Source organism: Seriola dumerili, unplaced genomic scaffold (assembly GCF_002260705.1).
Source record: "Seriola dumerili isolate Sdu_G_001 unplaced genomic scaffold, Sdu_1.0 BDQW01000378.1, whole genome shotgun sequence".
Taxonomy (NCBI): domain Eukaryota; kingdom Metazoa; phylum Chordata; class Actinopteri; order Carangiformes; family Carangidae; genus Seriola; species Seriola dumerili.
The window spans coordinates 504792-528284 of NW_019174633.1; the positions used below are offsets into that span (position 1 = coordinate 504792).

General features: G+C 41.7%; 1 protein-coding gene across 1 annotated transcript; it reads left to right on the forward strand.

Annotated features, from left to right (window-relative positions):
* Positions 1-1316: 1316 nt before the first annotated feature.
* On the forward strand, positions 1317-23260 carry LOC111233160 (hippocalcin-like protein 4). The gene is made up of 4 exons (XM_022760917.1): positions 1317-1455; positions 17369-17544; positions 18730-18945; positions 19031-23260. The coding sequence occupies exons 2-4, from the start codon at positions 17383-17385 to the stop codon at positions 19226-19228; spliced, it is 576 nt and encodes a 191-aa protein (XP_022616638.1). The 5' UTR covers positions 1317-1455; positions 17369-17382; the 3' UTR covers positions 19229-23260.
* The last annotated feature ends 233 nt before the right edge of the window (positions 23261-23493 follow it).

Here is a 23493-nt window from a genome sequence, read left to right on the forward strand (position 1 = left end):
TGCTTCTCCCACTGGACCCTTTCTCATAGACCCAGACACACACCATTCATCAGTATAGCCATCTAAGAATAACTGTACACATTACATCATAGCTGAAGTAAATCCACGTCAGCATAAAAGAAATCAATACACACTCTGCAGTTGAAACCATTATATAACCATGCAGGATGTTATCACTGAATAAAAAAGCAACTGAGTATCAGCCCAGTATTATAGGAATCACATTCACATTGGACGATTCTGCAGTTCTGCAGTTTACAGTTTGTGTCCAATGCCAATGTTCAGTGCTGGCGCAGGAAGAAGTGTTCCTGTATGTAGTGAGGTGGCATATACAGGTAACCTGCAGTTAATCTGATAACCATGATCTTTCCATTGCATATTAAGCAGTTTGTTTGCCCTATTTTACTACAGTCTTACCTTACCTTTAAGCATTTTGTAGTTGCCCTGCACAAACACTGTACAAAACAAGAATTATAAATATGTTGTCAGTGAACGTAATCTAGCGGAATCGTCCTTCACTAATGTTGCTTTGGGGCGATAGGATCGCAGACATAATAGAATAAGGGTCCCCTCCAGACATGTTTCAAAAGAGCACAGAATTAACATCGCACCCCCATAACACTGTTATTATTCCTTAATTAATGTGGAATGTGCAGAAAGGATCAGGGCGTTAACGGAGGCCCAGCGGGTCGTTTTTGCCCACGGTCACTTAGCAGGTTAATTCAGAGCTCTTGTCTAAAATGATTTTTCATTGATTGTATTACTGTATTGGCTGATCAGTTGTTTATTTGTATCCCTGTAAGCTTATAAAGAGAATTTCCTGGCAATATCTGTCATGTAAATGGCAACCACATCAAACATCAAAGCACATGAGCCAAAGAGTGAACTCAGGTCTCCAACTGTCAGTCTCAAAGGCTGAAGAGGGAGAAGTAACTTCACCTGGGAGAAGTTCCTCTTATACAATTATCATGTGTATTTTCCCGTTTTGCCTGCTCGTTTGTTTTTCCTCTTTAGCTTTACTGACACCCCCACTCCCCCCCCCCCCCCTTTATCTCTCTCTCTCTCTCGCGCGCCAGAGAGAGGACGCGAGGGCACAGGCGCGCCCGCGTGCGCGCGCAGAGCTCTTTTATTTTTTTTTACTTTTTTTAATTTATTATTTTTTTTTATTGACAAGCCGCTCCGTCGAATCAGATGAGAAGGACCCACCTTTAAACGGTGCCCTGGCTAATCGGCGCGCGGGGGAGGCGACCTTCATGCAAATGTGTTGGCAAGGGAGACGCAGCGGTTCATTCATCTTCTTCCAGAGAGAGGTGAGTTAACACGAAGGTTATTTTACATGAGGGAGGGACTGTTTTGGAGCAACAACAATAACCTGCGAATAACTGGGAAAAGCAAAGAAGACGCTTTTGATTCATAGCTGAAAAGGAGCGTTTGTTTTCTTCCAAATATTACAAGGTAAGTGGAGGACATTTTTGTTTTTTTTTTTATTTGTAAACGGTCTCTCGTCGTTATGTTAATGTGTGCAGGTGCTGGTAAAAATGTGTCCAAATATGCCCTTTACTGGCTTACTAGCAAAAGCAATGAGTGATGAGAGAGGAAGTCATGGACATTGTTTTGCTGGGCTAATATCCAAGGTGCTGCACCATGAAGGGGGGGGGGGGGGGGGGGGGGGCAGAACCCTTAAGCCTGTCAGTGTTACACTTATCTAGCACTATAAGCGAGTTAAACAAGGCTTTAATTATACTGAACTGTCTTGTTGAGCAGTTAATCCCTCCTGTGTCTTGCTCAAGGACACTCAGGGCTGTAGAGGCAATTGAACCTGGGACCATTGTTCCATGTTGAAAAGAAAAGAGACACTTTGCTGAGACTGAGGCAGAAAAAACAATACCATGCTTATATTGTGCTGGCGTGTGTCAAAATTTGAGGGTCATTTTTATTGAATGCTTCATAAAGCCTATGTTGGATGGATGAATAAACTGTTAGAGTCTCTATAGATGAGAAAATGCAGGGAAGTCAGAGAATGTCCTTCATGCTCTGGGAGCAATTAATGGTTGAACAAAATAAGGCGACCTGTGTGTCGCACCGCTGAAACTGGACTCTGACTGTGTCTTTCACATGCAGGGCATAAATAAGCATGATATAGGCATGTCAAATGAATTATATGTATATTTACTTGCAGCTATGGGGTCTGATTGTCCTCTGAATTGCTCTGTGTTTTACAAACAAGTGCGTTTACATCAAGAGTTTCTTTTCGTGTTTGCAAAAGAAGCTTATAGTTGCAGGTCTCAACTGTTTTGCCTTCAGAGTCATCTCCTGTGTGAGTGAAGAGAAAGCCAATGACTGAACAAGTAGTTTAGTTTTGTCACCATATTCCAGTCCTCTGTGGATGACACCAGGACCTGCACAATCAATAGCACCAGCTTCCAATGTGTGCAGTGTGTGAGCTTGTTCACATTACCGGTGGCCTTCATGCGGCTGTGCATCAAAGGGTCATATCAGATGAGTTATTGCATCATAGTGACTGGCTGTGTGTGTGTGTGTGTGTGTGTGTGTGTGTGTGTATGTGTGTGTCTGCGCATTTGTATTCCTTGCTGGGTCTATATGTGATGTAGTGTTCATTTACAGGACAAAGCCATCAAAGCAGGGCTCTGTGAAAATGGAAAGACACAAACAAATGCAAACACACACCCATGATGGGCACATCCATGACAGACAGCTGGTGGCAGTGACAGCTCAGTTTGGCTCTGTAGCCCTTTGGCTGCCGGCCTTTAACTGAACAGGAGCAGGTCTTTAGTGCATGATGGGTATCAGAGCCGAAGGGTACACATTTTAAGCTCTGTAGTTTTTTAAACTAAGTGCATATTGACTTAAAGTGATGGAGTATATTAATACAGACACACAAAGGTGCTGTAGCAGAGTGATTGCTTGTAGTCTTGGCTTTTATTACGCCCCAAAAAATACAGTTGCTTTACTTCTACTGAAACCCACTTTTACACTATCCACAGACTGTGTACAGTTCTCAAGAGTCAGGCTGTCTCAAGTGGTGCTGAGCATCCCACAAGGGTGATATTACAGTGGCACAATTTAGATCTCGTCCATACGACCTTCTCCTCCAACATATTCGCTAAAACCAGCATATTATCATAAATTATGTTATTGATATCTAATATAATATACCTTGACATGCCCAACCAGTCATTGTTTTCAGCATATAAACTGCAGGATTGTTCACATACTGTATATATAGTTGAGGTTGACTTTACAGCAAGCTACAGGTGGGCGATCCGGCCAAAAGATCATATGACAATATTTCTGGGTGGAATCGCAATCCATCATCCGAATTTATGTGATCGCATGATTACTTGTGCAGGATTTTATTCTGAAAGTCTGCTTTAATGCTTCTTTCGGATGTTTTTCCACTCGCTGCTATACTCCATGGATTGTGCGTCAAACTGTTGCTGCAAAATCACGCCTGATCGTTAGCTCCAGTGCTCCATGCTAAAACTCTCAAGTACACTCTGTTGAGTGATAATCCAAATAAAGAGGACAGAACTTTCACTAATATAGTTTAGTGTTTTCTTATTGACCTATACTTTAAGACTTTAAATTAACACAAGCTCCCATTGCTCTCTTCTCCTCTATGGCATTTTTAAACACTACACTGTTACTGTATATTCTAAATAAACCTTTCCAGGGTTTACAAAGCTGCTACTCACTGGTGTATATTGTTTGGCTAGACTGAATACTTGGTCTTTGCAGTGACGTTAAACGTAGACATACACATACACTAACCCCCTGTTATTTACAATAGGAGGTAGAGAGAAGCTACATTTACACATAACAGCTGAATGACATATCACTGGATGGTAAAACACATGATTATAACCACTTCCTCTACTCTGGAAAGACCTATTGATCTACAATCTGTGGAGTACAATAATATCAGCTCGGAGCAACATGTTGCACTACAATTTCCTGTGTGTGTCTGTGTATATGTGTGTGTGTGTGTTGTTTGTTTTTCCTGTCTCGTCTTTTTCCTGACAGCAGTGGACGAATGACACTCACAACCACCCCACACTTTTGTGCATCTCTTTTTTTCTCTGCCTTTGTATCGCTTACTTTTTGTCGAAAGCCTGTCGCCAGGTGTACTATGCATCTGTCTCACGCATCACTGGATCATTATGTGCGTGTGCTTGCATGTGTGTGTGTGTTTGTGTATGTGCATGTATTTGTGCTGCTGCATGTGTGTCTCTTGACTGATTGATTCACCCATTAATGTCACATGCTTTGTTACCCAAGGAGATTTATGTTGGAATATGGAAATGTATGTGTGTGTGTGTGTGTGTGTGTGTGTGTGTGTGTGTGTGTGTGTGTGTTTCCGACATACACTACCAGCTCCTCAGAGTTCCGGCTGATAATGGTTGAGCAACAACAAAGGCATGTTGAGTGAAGGAGTTTGGCATAATTGTAAGATAACTAATGAACACCCACATTTATCAATGGACATCATTGACAGGGTATTTTCCAGTGCACACACCAGAAACTGTTGGGAAATATGAATAAAAGATGTAGAAAAAGGGCTGTGTGTTCAGTGGTTAGCACTTTCGTCTTACAGCTAGACGGTCGTGGGTGAGAATGTGTGTTTCCTCCCACAGTTTAATAAAAAAAAATGCAGATGAGGTGAGTCTAGACTCTAAAATGGTCCATAGGTGTGAATATAAGTGTGAATGCGTTGGTCTTTCTATATTGTTAAGTGTCAACCTGGTGAGGTGACTGACAATCTGTCACGGTATACCCTGCCTCTGGCCCGATGCATGCTGGGACATTTGTTATGCCTGCTGTGGTGGGTTTTTTTTTGGTGGCCTTAAAGGTTGAGTAAGTAATTCTAATTCAATACACTTTTTGAAGTGAAATTCAGTGAGTATCTTCTCACGGTCACCCAGTTGTCTGTTCAGTGTGTGTGCAGAATAAAAGAATTGGGTGTTCCCACACAGCCCTGGCTCTGTTGATGGGAAATAAACAAAGTGGCTCAGACTGAGCAACACAACACTATTCAAGCCAATCAGCAAATGGTGGCATTTGTAAGGGAGAGAAGAAGAAGAGGGGAGATGGGAGATGGAGGAAAAGGGGGCAGTGGGAGCGAGAGATGGTAAATCTGGCACATGCTAACGGATAGTGCCAATTTAACCAGGGGACGGAGTGGTCTACAATTCTGTTGCCATCAGACTGTACGGAGTTTTGAATGGGGTTGATTGGGACTGCAGATGAGAGATAAACGGCAACATTAAGGCAAGGGCATGGAAGCAATGTCTACCGGCGGTGTGACAGGGGTGTGTACTCCACGACATAAACGCATTATCAAGAAGGAAAAATGGCTGAGGCCAAAGAGGAGGAGGCCAGAAGAACAAAACTGAAAAAGAAGTGCTATAATCAGACAAGGGTGAAGAGCCGCAGGAACATCGAGGCTTTCCAATGGTGGAGACTGCACGGTTGGACTGGAAAAGAAATTCAGTACTGGACGCATCCGCTAGTACTGGCCCGCACCCCAAATGACAGGCACACAAAGAAGGCGGGTAAAGAGACTGGCAGAGATGGTAAAAACTTTATGGGTGTTTTGATATCCACCAGCTCAGTGCTGCACTGGCCCACCAGAATAAATCAACACATAATTCAACTGAGTGTCATAAAGGTTGCCAGTTAATCAAACGATTCATTGATTAATGGATTTGTCGTTACAGTTCTAATGTCATTTTACTGCAAAGCTTTTTACAAAAAGGTTGGTGTGGAAAGTGTGTGGCTTAAACTGCTGTTTGCAACCTTATCAAAACCATAGTCGCGACAGATTGGAAAATGGTGAAATTATTATTTTGTGTACAATAATTTGCAAATTATGTCAGTTACAAGTTACTAGGAGTAGCTATGCTTAGTTTAGGTATATAACTATAACTATATTTATATTTTAACAGACTGTTAACAACATTTTGTCAGCAAATAGGTTTTAGAGTGAAGTGTTTTACCCTCGTGATGACATTGGTAAGACATTAGGGTTAACTTTAGGATTTGACAGTGCAATATACACTGATCAGCCTCAACATTAAAACTGGTAACTTGTTTTAATGGTGTGGCTGATCAGTGTAAATTTTGTTGAAGCTGCATTAGATAAATTTTGAGTTATAGAATGCACTAAGACAGCAAAACAAATCACAGATGCAGTATATAACAGATACACTTATTATTATTTGGTTAATTCATTAGCAAACAGCCACCTATTTAAACATCCTGCAGACATATTTGGAGATCAGCTCTGTGTTTTCAGACTCATCAGTATATTAGTTTTATATATTAGGGTTAAATATGTGTGATTTTGGTTGTTCATCCTCACATTTTAATTTTGAGAAAGCAGGTTCATAGAGATTCCCCCACAGCCCCCATTGCCTTTTTACTGCATTTGACATGGATACTATTGATCATGACCTAATCCATCACAACCTAATCTCCTGTGCATAGTAAGCTAATAGATGTCTGGTTGACATATGTTACATAAGACCAGCCTTGATCAGCTGCAGCTGTTTTAACATGTGAAATTGTGTCACATTTCTGTATTAAGTGCTGAGAGTGCTTAAGTGCTGGGAATTACCAAATTCTTACCAAAGGATTAGTGGAAGTAAAATAAAAAGTCAGGGCCAATTTTTCTCCATGTCAGTGCCAGGACAAGCAGAAACGCTGCCAAACTGAGGAAAACAGTCCATCTCAAGGCTGGAGACACTAACTAAATACACAAGTTTTCAAATCTAAAAATAACGATGAGTATATATATATATATATATATATATATATATTGCAATGCTTTCTAACAAATTATTAGCTACATCAAACCATAGCCTTTGCATGTACAGTATGATGTGTGTTTTCTATGTGATTCAGTGCTACACAGATACACATATGGCACTAGCGGAATTAGAGGTGTTAATTTAACTTAAAATGACCAGAGCAACTTTAAACACAATGTTCTGACATGATTGTGCCGGTTGTGCGACATTGTTTTGCCGCCCTCCACCAGGTCTTTGTTTCAGAACACATTAAATGTTCATGTTAACAAAGGACAGTGATGAGAGGATACCTTTCAGTACAGGAGCAGGGGTAAGTGCTGCAGGCATTTGTCTCATGCTCCGTTTCCCCTGTTCTCCTACACTACTGTCAACACACTACACAATAAACACACTACCATGTGTGTGTGTGTGTGTGTCTGCGTGAGTGTGTGCTTACGGGAAATGGGCATATTTGTTCCAGAGACTGTTTTTGTCTGATGCTGAAACACCTGAGCCTTACAACCAAACAGCTCTCCACCAGGCCTTACGTAATATAGGAAAATGTGTTTTTTGTGCATATGAGCGTCTGTGTGTGTGTGTGTGTGTGTGTGTTTGTGTTTGGTGCTGCTGTTTGGTGATTTTATAGGTGCTGCCTGGAATATTATTAGCCACATTTAAAAGGCTGTGCAGGTTTGATAGGGTGCATATAGAAACAATAGTCAACAATTATTGCAGCACTCAGACGTGAGTCACCCAGACTTGAGTGTACATGTAAAAATGATGGCATTAAGTAAAATATCGAGGTGTATAAGTGGTGTTTTGGAGATATGGGAGACAAAGGTTAGCAGGGAGACTGACTCATAATGGCACACGCATGCAGCCGTTTTGTCCCCCGTGTTCCTCCCCAGGCTCGACATGCTGCCTGGTCTTAAATTAGAGTTTGAACTGCACTGAGGTGAGCCGCGTTTCTATAGTGATGCATCCTTCCTGCTCCAGTCACCACAGAGACGTATGTAGATTAAAATGATATTTAGATCATACCTCAACATCTCAGCTCCAACACATCCTCTCATAACTCTGTCAGAACTTACATATTCATACATATTATATTCACTTTATATTAATAAGACTTTCACTGTTTATGTCACTGTTTCATAATTCGCATACAGACATTTTTGGATTTTATTTTTTAAAATCTTTTTATTTAACTTCTATTACAACCACTAGATGAGATCTCCTCCTTCTCCTCCCACTTCTACTTCTGGCTGGGCAGTCAATATAATCTATATTACATTATGGAAAATATGAGCGGGTAATAAGGATAAAGTTTATGTATGATACATAGTTTTATATTGTCATATCAGAATATATTGTAATATATGTATAGTGTACTTTTTTTGAAAATTCAAGGAAAATTTCCTTATAAATAAAGTAGAATCAGTTTTTGATCCAGTGAATTAAACAGCTGGAACCTGATAATACAGATGCAAAATCCTGTAAATCCAATATTGCCTTAAAGCAGCACTGCTCATTGATTTGTCTTTTGGGGGTGAGTGGGTCATATGACGTGAGCCCAAGTCAAGTAACAGGTCTTGTTGAGTGTTTTGTGCTCACTGATCATTAAAATGAATATCGATTCATTTATTTCACGCTGGGTGACTATGCAAGACCTGTGCAACACTGTCCCGCAATCAATTTAAGACTTGAAGACACTGCTTTAAATATATTGCTATATTGCTGTCGCACTTGAGAACAAACACAGCGTCATCGTTGCAGAATAAATTTAAAATTGACAGAGAATCCAAAAGTGAAATGACTGAAGCTGCAGACTGTGAAATCATCTTTTTAATTAGCATAATCTTCAGATGCTGTTAGTGTCACATGTAACAGAACTTTAAAATCTGTGATTGGATGTTTCTTACCATGATGTACCTTGGGAGTTGTAGTTGTGACATGTGACATTTTTAAGCACACAAGTTCACTTTTTTATTAAAGAACCAGTTATTTTCTAATAGGATTGAACAATTAATCTAAAATATTATTGAAATCGCAATATGGCCAAGTGCAACATCCAAATCGTAATTTGTTTGATGACGGTAAAATGTGTAAGAACATAAATGAAGAGCTGTGATGCTACAAATGACTAATAATTGCAATATATATGTTTGTTTTTTTTCCTAAATTGTTCATCATTTGCACTGTTGATAAAACCAGGACAGTGTCATGCCCTTACAAGCTGAAGAAGTAGATCCAGCTGTGAGTCATGTGACATTTTCTATAGGGAAAATAAATGGATCTTTTACTTCTGGATACAGAGGTGCCAGAAATAGCTCCTAGTAGTTTGCAGCTCTGTGGGAAATGTATGTAGAATTACATGTAAAGTGATCAAAATGATGATCATTGCAATATCAGTCCTGCTTCTGGTGTACTGAATCAGACTGCAGGTTTCTAACTGGCAACCGCTGCCTACTGATCAGATCGTGTCTAATCAAACACAGAGCATCATGTGGGACGAAGAAGACACTGCCCAGTTTTTAGATTTTCAATTAAGCCCCCTCGTCAAACCCACATATCAGCAAGTCAATTGGCCAGGTCCAGTTGGCAGAGTGACTGGAATGATTGGCCAAAACCCTAATCCTCTGCCGGACGGCTGTTTGGCGGTTAGCCGGGCAACTGTTGTCAAGACGACTTATTGTTCTATTTCGCTTTTGATGGTTTCGGCGAGCTGCCACGAAGACCATTCAGAGAGCGGTTTATCGGCCACATGTCAATAAGCTGGCTGCACATTTCTCATCAGATTTCGGCATCTTCCTGTATTCCTATTCTTTCGCTCCGAAACACACACACACACACGCACACACACACACACACTCCACAATGTAGTTCACGGTGAAGGCTGGTATTGGACTGGTATCCTATTGATTGTTCCCCTATTGCTGTGACAGTCCATTGTACATTTCCACTCTCACAAAGGTTATTGCCATCACGCACACACAACAGACAACACACACACACACACACACGCACAGGAAATTACTACTGTATGGGAGGCCTAGTTTCTTATTTTTGCTCTCTTTCCAACTCAATTACAGCTTTTGCCAGCTAATCATTTTCAGTCACGGGGACACCAACACATTTTCCCCTCTGGGCTACAGTCAGTTACAGCCCGAGTGCCTGAGCCTCATAATAATGACAGGGTAAGCCCGCTGCTTTCTAACCTTCTTTTCTTCCTCGTGTACCCTCGTGCTGCGAGTGACCAGAAAGAAAAAATGTTTTTAAGGCCGATAAGTTTAATTCTGGCGTGACTGAATCTTGTTGTTCTCACTGTTTGTTAGATTCTTCAACAATTTTTGTTTTTTTGAACTCACTGTTGAAATCTTACATGGTCCAAGGGAACAAGGGGGTGGGAGTCTTTTTGTTGCTGCCTCAAAAACTTTTCCTCAAAGATTTTTGAAGAAATTGATCCAACAGAACATACAGTAATTTGATAACTAATCCAAGCCAATCAGTGTTGTACACTGCATTTCCTTAACAGTGAATTCCTTTAGCTCCGACAGATTTGTTATTTAATTTTTGGGTTGTAACATACTCATTTTTGTCATGATCAATTGCTGTTTTCAAACTCAAACGTACAGTGGCCCTGAGAGCTCTACGCACTGCAAATTCAGAAAACATTTGCATCAATTTGACAACACATGCCCTGCAAACTGGCTAATTGTGACTTTTGAAGTTAAAAGCTTTGAATAACAAGTGCGTCCCAGCCAGGGTCATCATTTTTTTTTCTTAGTCTCTGTTTTATCGGGCTCAAAAAAAGTAGTGTGGACACGAGACGTAAAACTTATTATTGTGGATGAAGCCTGAGGGTCAGTGTTTGCGCTTGTGTCATCCTTATCACCAGCTGTGCTTTGAGTGAACGAGGACTGACGTTAGTTGGACAGGACGGAGGCTTGTGACTGAACATGAGTTATTATTTTTTAAGGGGACAGCTCATCAACGCACACATTAGGGAAAATATCAACCGAATTAATCAACATGGGCAAGACTAAGTCTGTGAGAGGTTCTCAATGTCAGTTTTGATCCTCTCTCAGTTAATTGCCCAGCTCTACAGCTATCATCTTCTATCATTAAATAATTTAAAAAATATTCATTCATCTTTTAAAAATAGGACTGCAGCTAATGTAAGTGTTCATCACTGATTCATCTGGTTGTCCTCGACTAAGCCATTAATCTTTTGGTCGACAAAATGTCAGAAAAAAGTAAATATAGCTATCACAATCCCAATTTCCTGAAGGCTAAGATGATGTCATTAGAGTTGAGGCAGTATACTGGTTTCACTGTATACCACGATATGAGAATTGATGGCTGTCACACCGTGCACATTTGCTTATTGTCGGTACTGAAAAAAAATGCAACCAGATGCCTGTCAGACTCGGAAAGTGGCGCCACACAAAAACGTGGGATTGTTCTCAAGGTCGGACATTCAGCTTGCAAAAAATGTGGACGCTAACACATTCGCTCCGTCTTCGAGGACACCATCCCTCCATGTAGCTCAACGTATGAGTCCCGTTTATAACTGATGAAAAAATGTGAATCTTTAAATGTTCCCGTCTGTACCTTTTAACTCGCACACACTCTCACTCGGGAGTGTGTGCGAGTTAAAAGGTACAGACGGGATCAGTCTGGCTTTTTACAAACAAAACAATCAATACATTAATGGAGAAATTAACCAGAAAATTATCATCACTGTTCAGACAGAGATGTTTCATTCCAGGGCTTTCGACAGGTGACACACCAATCTGAGAGATGGAAATCTTTGAACAGACACGATAAAAGACTGTTGATAGTAACAACAATGGCCTTTAGACGGATTTTTATCAGCCTTTGGCTCCAAAAAATGGACAGAGCAGCTGGAGGACTGTGAGATAGAGGCTCTAGGCTCCCAGGTGGAGGTGTTGAAGGCTCACCTTCCAGAAAGCAGAGCAACACGCCTCCTGTCAGAAGAGAAGGTCTGTGAGCGCTCTACCAGGCTGCAGACAGAGACCGGACAGATCAAGGCCGTCAAAACAGGCAGAGGATTTTATCGCAGAGCTCCAGAGGAAAGTGAGTGAGCAGTTTCAGCCACAAAAAGACCCACAGCAGCAAATCAGAGAAACAGTCTCATGCTGAAAAGGTGAGAGGGGATCAAGGGCCTATCCAGGGGCTGATCCAGGGGCCCCTCCATTAGGAATTGGAGGGCCTGAAGGCAGAACTGGAAGAACTGACCTTAAGTAACCTTTACTTGGTCACAGGGCTCACAGCTGAGGAAGAGGTCAGTCAGGCCCTCCGGAGTGAAAATACCAGGCTCTCTAACAGGCGGGAGACTAAAGAGAAGGAGTCTCTGTCCAAACAGGCAGAGTGTCTTCCCAGCGAGACCTGGAGACTGCAGCTGAAGAGACGAGAGAGGATCAGGAGCTGATCCAGGGGCCGAGGAGTGAGTAGGACAGAACTGGAGGAACTGACCTCAAACAACCTCAAGCTTGTCACCAAGCTCAAGACTGACTAAAAGGTCAGTCAGGCCCTACAGAGAGGCAATGCCCAGCTGAAGGAAGAGCTGAAGGAGCAAAGGGAGAGCTCTCTCACAGTTTTACAGGCCCTAGAACAAGAACTGTTACCAGAGCCTGAAGCGTCTGAGAAGAAACTCCCAGAGAAAAAAAAAAAGAAAGAGCTACTCAGTCTAGAAAAGAGTCTGTCACTTCCTCGGATTGAGGAAGAAGAACGAGGAGAGGCGGGAGAAAGAGTCAACAACCAACTCCTTGTATCCTCACAATTTAACCTCTCAGCCGCCTCCACCATTGACAGCCGTATGCCAGAGTGTGGCACGGTGGCCCCCCCAGATCTGGCCCATACTTGGGTCACATGCTTGTGTTTCTTCTAGCCCATGATACACCTGGTTTCACGGCATGAGTCTGGCCCATATACAGCATGATGCAACTTCTACATCTGGGGCGCACAACAGCCGTAATCTGCCCGGATGTGGCAGTATGCGGGCCAGGCTTGGACCGAGTGTGGACCAAAAGTCCGACACCACTAACGGTCACTTTCTGCCACCAATTAGGCTCCGCCCACAAGACATGTCATCGCTGTTTACAAACACAAAAAAAGGTGTGTTACTGCTGACTGTGGCACACAAACATGTAGACTATAACTAGCTTATCCGGTTGGCTGAATCACCATCATGCTGGACTGGCAAACACACACACACATGCAGTGACACACACACACACACACACACACACAGTCTCCCACGCATTTACAACTCAGATTAGACTTTGTGTTTACTATCAATCTGACAGCTGCAATGAACATGCGTTAAGGCCCCTTCAGACTCAATAAGATACACGTCTTTCTCTATTGAACGCCTGTTGAGACAATTTTCTACAAGCTTCTGCTTATCTGCCTGCCGCCTCCCATCTTCCTCCCTCCTTCCATCTTCATTGCTTTTCCCTTCTCTCTCCCTATTTGTCCTCGTCCCTCAGAGGTGTGAATCCAGATTGAGTCATCCTCCCTCTCGTGTTTTTCTTTTCTTTTTCTTTTTTTTTCTACACACAGCCTCTTAATCTTTCCTTGCTGTGTCTTTTCCCCTCCTTTATAATTTTCATGTCACTGTGTGATTGTCTATGTGTAGAAGAATGTCGGATTCAGCCCGTGTGTGGTGGGACTAATATGTCCTGGTTGTCCCCTGGTTGAAGCTAGCATGTTTGTGTTTGTGTCCTTGTGTGTGTGTCTGTGTGTGTGTGTGTGTGTGCAATTGTGTACTTGTGCCTCTGCCGTGTTGACGTGAAAGGATTGTCAAAGACGTCATTGGGCACAGCAACAGCATGTTGCCAGGCCAATTGATCCCTTTGGCGGAATGAGCAGAGCAGGCGTTGAGGGTCGTATATTTGCGGGAAATTGCAGCATTTAGGGAATAAAGCTATTCATGTTAGCTCCAGAGGGAGGGACTTTGAATGCACTGTCATTAGAGAGCATAAATGGGCCTCCCCTGGGATTTGATCCTCTCACAGGCTGTTTAGGGGTTTATGGTGCCAATACTAAAATTGACATTTTTGAATTAAAGCTGAAAATAGCTACGAGTTCATGCTGATAACCTCTATCCAAAAGATATGAGGATTCCAGACGCCTGGACAATGCAGCTCTGTTGGTAAAGTATGAGTTTTGTAGGTGGCGTTCTTTCCTTAATCTGTTCAGCCATGATGGATATTATTAGATAGCTCGTGCTTAACATCCCTGTTTTTCTATTCAATGCTCTACTGAGATCCACATAAAAACATGGCCTGATAACCAGTGTAAATTGCCATTTTGTTTCACTTTATTATTCAGACTCTTATCGCATTCATGCACATTTCTGTTTGGGAGCCGGGGTTCTATTGTTTTGTTTTGCTCCGACCAGTCATTAGGGAGTTACATAACACAGAGCGGATGCTAGGAGCAGTCCAGTTTACAATCACAGTTAAACAAATATGGCAAGTTAAAGCTGCATTAATTGATTATCTGGCCACTTGGGGGGGGGGGCAGCGGAACAATCTATAAACACAACACTCATATATCATCACCCTTTAAAGTTGTTATGCTGAACGTTTTAACGGCATCTCCTATTTAACCTCCAGCAGACGCAGAGCAACATGTTTCATATTTATTCACTCGCCTTTTAGATCGATTTTGGTCTCCACCAACTTTTCAGAAAAAAATATCTGGATATTTAGCTGCTAAATACTCAACTCTATGAGGGACTCCTTTCCCATGGCACATTATCATTTGATCCATTCTTAATATAACATATTGACTAGTGCAAATTATTTCCGCGATAAGTCAACTTACATTAACCTGCACGGCTGTGTCCATCTCAGTAAAGCCCGTTAACGTTTTTGTTTCTTTTTTTTTTTTTTTTCAACGGATGCAGCTGTTTTTCTGGTTCAGGGAAGAAAAGTTTGTTTTGCAACTAGTATCAGGAAACAGCCATCAGTGAGTGCAGCAGCAGACCTTTTCAAATCACTGAAAAAACTGTTGATGTGTGCAGAGGTTCAGAGGTCTGGAATTGAATTGTCTGGACTAAGTAAACAGGTACATCAGGAGTCTATATTTTCCATCCATTTCTGTTTCTCTTTACACATCAAGCTCATCTTTATTGCAATACACGCATACCCTCCACATACGGCGTATGGGTGTGCGTGCACTCACATAAGCATCACCTTCTTTGAGGCAGCCAAAAAGAGAAGATGGCACAGAAGCCAGTTAATCTGTATTCGTGAGTGGATCTCATTGGTTCCACAGAGATTTGATTTATTTGCTAATCCATGAAAAAGAAACAGCCGGGGGTAAACTTCAGATAACCTCCACCAACTGAATAGCTACTCCCCCACAACACATTTCTGCCTCAGTTAAGATGAGCTGGCAGAGACCTGAGCGCCTCACTGGAAGACAGCATCCAACCTGGGGACCTATGGGTCGCCTGTCTTGCCGGCGTGAGCAGTGTTTATTTTGATTCTTTCAGATGGGATAAGTTTCCAACGCGTCGGCTCGCCTGGCTAGTCGCGCCTCTCGCTATCTTCCACAGGAAACTCTATTATCTGCTACATTTGGTTCTCTAATAGAAGGATAAAATCTCATCTGCCTCAGTCAGAGGCAAGATGCATTGCTACAGCAACTGTGCTGCGTATGTGTGTGTGTGTGTGTGAAAATAAACTCACTGCCTGTGGCACAAGTTGGTACTCTTGTGGTGTGTTGTCTTTGTTGATGCAGTCAGTTATTTACAGAGCTACCTGACTGGCCACGGTCAATTATTTAGAGGCAGTTAAACTTTTATTCTACACGTCTGCAGCTTGAGGCAGAGTGTCATGAATCTAACTCGTCTGTTTAGAGGTGGTCTCTTCACACTGACCCTCTCCCACAGGGGGAAAACAGCGCTACAGGTGTTTGTGCCACAACATGATCCTCCTCTTCACCGCTGGCCCTCAGCATCTGTCTGCATCCATCCTGCAGCAGTTAACCTTGTGAAACTGAACTGTGTGTGTGCGCACGTGTGTCCACGAGTGTAATTGTGTCTGTGCGAAGACAAGTGCTTGTTTAAGTAATGCATTTCTTTTAAACTGATGTAGAAATACAGTGAGATGAAACACAAAGGAGAAGTACGTTGGCCCAGATGGGTCAAAACAACGTAAAAGCATTTGTGTTGACCTGTCTGGGCCACCGTAGAGTCGCTTTCCTACACTCAAAACTCCTGAGTCACCTCTGCTTTGGTTCATTCGTGTCACTGCACAATTTAAATACAAACTCCTCTGTGGGAACGGACCACTTAACAGTTGCTCTTCCATGGAGGACACGCGCCGGGTGTTATTATAAACCTGCTAAAAGTCGAAGATATTTTCCGGCAGCTACAGAGAAAAGTCAAAGATGTTTGAATTGAACTGGACTGCAGTGAACACATGAACGCTCAAGCTGTGTCCCTTCTTTTCTCTCAAACAACTGAGAAGAGAGAAACGTAAATTTTTGTGTTTCAGCTTGATGAGATCACAGGCGACCTTTTCAAAACAACTTAATAAGAGAACGACCTCTCTCCTATTGATATCCTTTATTGCTCTTCCTCTGAGCTCTCGGCTCTCTTGCGGTGCCTCCCACTTGTCACGGGAAGTCCAAAATATTTGTGCAGTTTACAGTGACTTAGGGTTTTGTTGCCCCTCTCTCCATGACTCACTCGCCATAAAGCATGACAGGATGATATCTCAGCCACAAAACCGTCCCCGCACTCTTTCTGCAATTTAGAGGAGGATTTGTGGCCGCCTGGCTCGGCTGCGTCCTGGTGTCAAAGTGCGAGCGCTGTCAGACAGGGCTGTGAGTCAGCGATGGCGTCATGATGGCGCTGCAGTGGTCCTCATACGTGTGTGGTTAGGAGCCGGGGTAATGGGCCAATTTATGGATGAAATGCCAGCAATGTTACCAGGGGCTTTACTCACATATGGTGATTATGGAGGTAGAATAATATGAGTCATTATCAAACTGGAAAGACCTTTTGTAGCATGGACAATTATTCTGCAATGTATGACTTCTAAAAGTGTCCATTTCAACCAATCATTTAACAGATGACTCCACTTGTCCAATGCAGACATATGTGTTTAGTAAATAATGATAGCTTTCCAGACATTTACTAGCCTTTATATATATATATCTCTATATATCTCTATATATATCTCTATATATCTCTATATAGATATATAGAGATATATATCTTACCGTTATGGATCAGAGTAATATGTGCACATTTACATTTTTTAAGTGAAATCAGTTTTTTAAATAAATACAGGACTAAATGACTCTCGAAGATGGATTTTACTTTTTATTTTGACGCATAACTCCACATAAAGAGTAATTCCTTGTTTGTACCCATCCTCGGAGACCTGTGCTGCTGCTGCTGCTAAACACAAGTATTACTGTTGTTGCTGTTATTTGTCTAGCACCTCCTCACCTGTGTTCACCCTATCTCTCTCTCTCTCTCTCGCTGCCCTCCCTCCCTCCATCCCACTCAGAGAGGTGAAGCATCATGGGGAAACACAACAGCAAGCTGGCTCCGGAGGTCCTGGATGACCTGACCAAGAACACCGAATTCAACGAGGCAGAGCTCAAGCAGTGGTACAAAGGCTTCCTCAAAGACTGTCCGTCTGGCATTCTCAACCTGGAGGAGTTTCAGCAGCTCTATGTTAAGGTGAGGATGAGGAGGGGAGGGGGGGGGGGCATGAAGCAGAGGAAGTGAAATCATATTATTATATGATTGATTATACAGTAATACAAAGTTTCTTTACAGCTGGGTAACATTAGGTTTTACATAGCCTACAGCAAAAGCTGTGCTCTCGGTTTTTTTTTTCCATAGTTATATAAAAACCTTTTAAACCTTTTAAATGACTCACACCATTGTTAGGCTGCTACATAGAAAGTTTATGATACTGTGGCTACTGTGACTAATCGCCCGGTGTTTGGGGCAAAGAGAGGAGGGAGAGCCTGTGATACTGCCACCGTCTCTGTTGCCGTCTCACATTATTCTGGAGCTTTCTGAGATGGCGCAGCGTCAGAGAGAGGCTGACTGATTTTTCATGGATGCACAAAGGGGTTAAAGATATTTTTAAATCAGTTTTGCATATCCTCTCAGGCTCTTTGACTTCTCAGAAAACGACCGTGGCTTGTATCTGGTCATCTGCAGTGACAATGATGCCAAGAACTTTGTATAGTAACTTAAGTATGTAAATAAATCCAAAACCTGAAAGACAAAATCATAAAGAAAACAATTTACCATCATTTAGCCTTCAGATAAAATTAAGTTTTTAGGAGGGACTTAGAAGAGGATATAGACTTTGAATGTCTAAGATCCTCAGTTGAGGGGCCTGGACAACAGCAGAAGTCTTACAATCAGTTCTAGCAGTGAAGGGCAGCGAGGAGTGGTGGGATGTGATTTCTTCTCTTAGCACTGTACTGTACATACAGTGTATGAAACACAGGATATAAAAACATGCAAAAACTGTGTGTGCATGTTTCCCCTGCTGAGATCCACATAAAATTCACCACAATAATCAAGTGTGGTTGAGATAAAAGCATAAATACTCATGCTTAGTTTCTCATGAAAACTGTTGCACTTTGCCAAATCGCATCATGATATGAAGTATTACTTTTATAAGCAGGTATTTTTATATTGTAAAAGAGGTGGTCGAATGGTCAGTTTGTGCCTTTCAGAATAAAAGCTTTGCTCAATCAGCGTAGCATTTTGCAGGAATGTATATTGCCCCGTTCAAGCGTAGTTTAACAAATCATTATGCTGCTACAAATATTATGTCTTCATTTTCTTTTCAAGAGAAAGAATTGCTGCTTATGTTGTGTGCCTTGTTTTTTGTCACCTCAGTTTTTCCCATACGGTGATGCCTCCAAGTTCGCCCAACATGCGTTTCGGACATTTGACAAGAACGGTGACGGGACCATCGACTTCAGAGAGTTCATTTGTGCCCTGTCCATCACCTCCAGGGGCAGCTTCGAGCAGAAACTCAACTGGGCCTTCAACATGTACGATCTGGACGGGGATGGAAAGATCACGCGCATGGAGATGCTTGAGATCATAGAGGTGTGTTTGTGTTTTATTTAGTAGGAAATCCTCTCCGGTGATTCCACATTTTAAGAACATTTCTTTTCCCTTCCCTCCTCCGCAGGCCATCTACAAGATGGTGGGCACAGTGATCATGATGCGTATGAACGAGGACGGGCTGACCCCTCAGCAGCGCGTGGACAAAATCTTCTCCAAGATGGACAAGGACCACAACGATGAAATCACCCTGGAAGAGTTCAAAGAGGCCGCCAAGTCTGATCCTTCCATCGTCCTACTGCTGCAGTGTGACATGCAGAAGTAGAGAGGGATGGGTGGAGATACAGAGGGAGGGAGGGGAGGGACGGGGGAAAGAGTTGAACTGAAACAAGAGAAGGAAAAAGGATATGAGAACAGAGAGGCAGGAGATGAAGGGGGGGGGTACAGTTAAAGGGAGGAGGAGGAGACAGGTAGGGATGACTAGAAGTGAACCATGTTTGGAACACAATGGACCTCTGATTGATGCCATTCTTTTCTTCCAGCACTGCGGCGCTTCTGCTTCAGTCTAGATGGGTCTCTTTATAAATTCGGTCTGGTGATCTGTGAAAGGTGGAAATCCTGCCAGCTCATTTTGGAATAGGCCAAAAAAAAAAAAGAAGAAAAAAAAAAGAAGATATATAGTAGGGATTTACAGAGGAAATACAGTCAGTAGAAGTGTCACTCACACTTTCACACTGGCAGACTCTCTGCCTGGCATGTGAGACTACAAGGCTGCAGGGTGACTTGAGTGCAAATGTCAGCTGTCTTACAGCTACGACGGCTACATTCTTCTTGCTTTACCCAACTTTCTTATTTGTAAAGTAAAGTACATTGGCTACTCCTTCCAAGATCCTAATCTTAAAAGAAGTAATTGCAAAGCAGGTTGTTTTCATTTGATGTAAGTTAACATGGAATGTATTATTTGATTACGTATTACCATTTCCCATCATTTCCCCAAATCACACCTATTTGTTTAAAAAGGAACAGTTTATTACTTTGGAAAAATGCGCTTATTCACTTTCTTGCAGAGAGTTAGATGAGGAGATTGATATCGCTCTCCTCTGAAGCTGGAGTCAGGTGACGGTTAGCTTAGCTTAGCATAAAGAGTGAAAACAAGGGGGAAAAAAAGCTTGGCTCTGTGAGTTAAAGAAAAATCTGCCTACCAGCACCTCTAAAATTCACCAGTGAACATGTTATGTCTCCTTTGTTTAGGTTTAACCTGTACAAATACTGAGACGTACAACAAGCTGCAGTTTTGTTTTTCTTTTGTTTACCTTTTGACAGAACCATGCCGTGGCTCTGCTGAGCTAAGCTAATCGTCTCATGGCTCAAGGTTCATACTCACCATACAGACGTTAGAGTGGTGTTACTGGTGATATAGTGGTGTTAGGAACCAAATAAACATATTTTCCAAAAAAAAAATCAAACTATTCCTTTAACGTATCATCAGGTACCAGTCTGAATTCTGGCACCCACAATGCCAATTTTGAAACACGCCCAGTGTTCGGATGCTGTGCTCCGTGGGAAAGCTTGAAAAAAAAAAGGAATGGCATCAAACCAACTGAGAGCCTGTTGTTTGGTCCATATGGTTCATGTAGAGCGACAAGAGAGAAGCAAATGTTATGCTGATGGAGAATTATGTAAGTGAATATTACCATTAGCCGTGTGTGAGTAAGAATGTGTGTGAGGATAAATGTGACATTTTACGAGCAAAATATGCTTGTTCCCAGACCAACCTGCCCCCTCTGCGTGTTTGTGTGTGTGTACAGTTGCATTCATTAGATCCTCAACAATCCACAATCAGTCAAATAGCACTTGAAGAGCGCATCTCCGATAGAATACAGCATGGTGTCCAGATGCTTTACACTCTAAGTATGAGGCAGGCAGGTGATGAATGTCTCAGACGGCTGCCTCCCGCAGCATGGTGAAGCATACTGATGTGCTAATCAGTGACTTCTGGCTGCACGTAAAGCTTTTCCACATATGCTAGCAAAATCAATATCTTATGATTACATTCATTTCATTAAAAGGACATGTAATTAGGTTAAAATAAAGCCGTACCCTCCACATAATGTAATCTGGACCCTCCAGCAGGTTAACATGCTCCCTGCATGGCTCTCATTGGGATTTATTTTAGGTTACATTTGCATGCCAGCTACAGTGTGCCGATGGCCTGAGGTGATATACAATGTGACAAATTTACATTATGTTTTTAATTTTAATGATCGCAAGAGGAAGAAGAATGACATGAAATAATTACAGCAGCTTGTAAAATTTAAAGCCATCATGTGTAGAATTCTTATGAGGATATAATTTCCTTCACACTCGAGGTTTTTGTTTGGGAGAAAAATGCTGTAAAAACTGGCACAGTCTTGTGTGAATGTGTAAGTCTGTTCAAATTCGACACACATTGGCTTTAAAGCCCCAAAACACTTGGTTTCAGAATTTCTTTAAAACATTTAATATTAACGGCTACAGAATCTGAAATCGATGTTCAAGGTTGGAAAACAATTTCCTTAAAAGTTTAAAGTTTAGCTATTGGTCAGTTTTGATATTGCTACATAGCCAGTATTAGCAGTAACAGCTGCTACAACAGAAAATTTGTGAGTTCAGCATCAAACTTTATGAGCAAACGATCCTGCAACTGCCGTCACATTCTGATTCAAATATTGGTAATCTTGGATTGGTCGAAAGAAATAAATGAAATCACCTTTTTCCAACCGAACCCCGCCCAGTATCTCAGATGTAACCTGTCTAATTAATTTGCACAAATATAATTTGCCAACAGTGCAATAACTCATACTTATGAGTTGTTTCATCATTAGAAAATATTAGATTAAGTTCTTTCTCTGTTGCAGCTAATTCACTTTAAAAAGACTGTTACTGTTTGGGGTATTAGTTTCATGCATGGGTTCAGTTTTAAATGTTCAGTTTTTAAATTTGACTTTTAACTAAATTCTGATGAGTTATTATATTATCTGCAGGTGCATGTGCTTTGGATATGTTTTAACTGCCTCTCATGTGAAGTAAAATTGTGAGTTTGGGCAACAAAACTGAACTAATTAGAAATCTGAAGCAGAACCAGAAAAAGATAAACATCCAGAATAATATGAAATGTGGTTTTGCCTCTGTAAGACCAGCAATTATAGCAATAGAAACTACAGTGTGAAGTGGGGATAATCAGGACAATAATTACATGCTGTATGACAGAAACGGTATTTCTCCGAAAGGCCAAACCTGCTTCCATGAAAAGCTGAAATAACCGTCTCTTCCTCTCCCACTGTTCTGCTCTCCCCGCTTTTTGTCTTCCTCCTCCCTAAATGTCAGAGAGGAAGTGCTTTGATAATAGGTGAAGGGAGAGGAACTTTGCTGAACTCAGCTCAGATCTAAAATCAATGTGAAAAAGAGCAAAGGTTGAAGAGGAAGCTTGGTGTGTGTGTGTGTGTGTGTGTGCTTTGTGTGCTCACAAAGCAGAAAACTAAGGTGTTATTCTACCTGTACATTGAAGAGTCAGAAAGATTGTGGATTATAATTACCAGTGTAGTCTGGTGGATCAGCTTGAAAAATCCAGGGGAACAAATGTCCACTACTATTTTACATAACATAAAAAATTAGAGCGTTAGATGAGGAGATTGATAACACTCATCATACAGTATCTGTATGTTACATATATTAACTGTTAGCTTATCTTAGCGCAAGACTCCAAGCAGCAGAAATCAGCTAGCTAATTAACTTTTTATACAGAGTGAAGAAACAGAAAGATATAATGTGCTAATTAGTGATTTACAGGTGTAGGTAGGCAGATTTTTAACCTTTTGGACAGAGCCAAGTTAGCTAGCTTAGCTTTTAGTGCTTAGCAAGCTAAGCTAACTGCCTCCTGGCAGCAGCTTCATATTTAGCATAAAGCTTTGAAAGTGGTATCAATCTCCTCATTTAATTCACACTAAGGAAGATATGCGCAGATTTCCCAAAATGTTTGATAAATGTTTTTATCACATTTTATGGTAAACATCAGGTCAAGGACAAATACGACAGAGATACAGTATTTTACATTTAAAGAAAAAAAGAACCACACAGCTACGAGAATCCGGCTTAAAATATGTTACAACAAGTTTCATGTTAATGCGAAGTCCGTCATCTTAGTTCTAACTGTGTGAGTAAGGAACTGTGAGGGGGCTGTATCTTCCCTTTGTGAAGAACTGACCTGTGTACAGTGCCTGTGGATTTATGAAAGAAGGCACCTTGTCTTTAAAACTTAGCAAGTTGACAGATATTTCCAGGACAGTTACCTCAGTTAGGAGCCCCACTACCATGAAAAGACTTTGTTTTTTTTACTGGATCTCTTGTTAGGACTCATTGGAGCAGATCATTGTATTGTTTGTGTGTGGCTCATCAGTTTCCCCCCACTTTCTCTCTGCAAGTCAGCAAGAACGTTTGACTTCTCTCTTGTCAGTGAATCAGATTTATCTCCTTCTCACCCAGCCAATGAACACGCTCCCTCCCTAAAGCTGAAGAATGAGCCCCCTTTGTGCGATTTGTAATGATAAAACT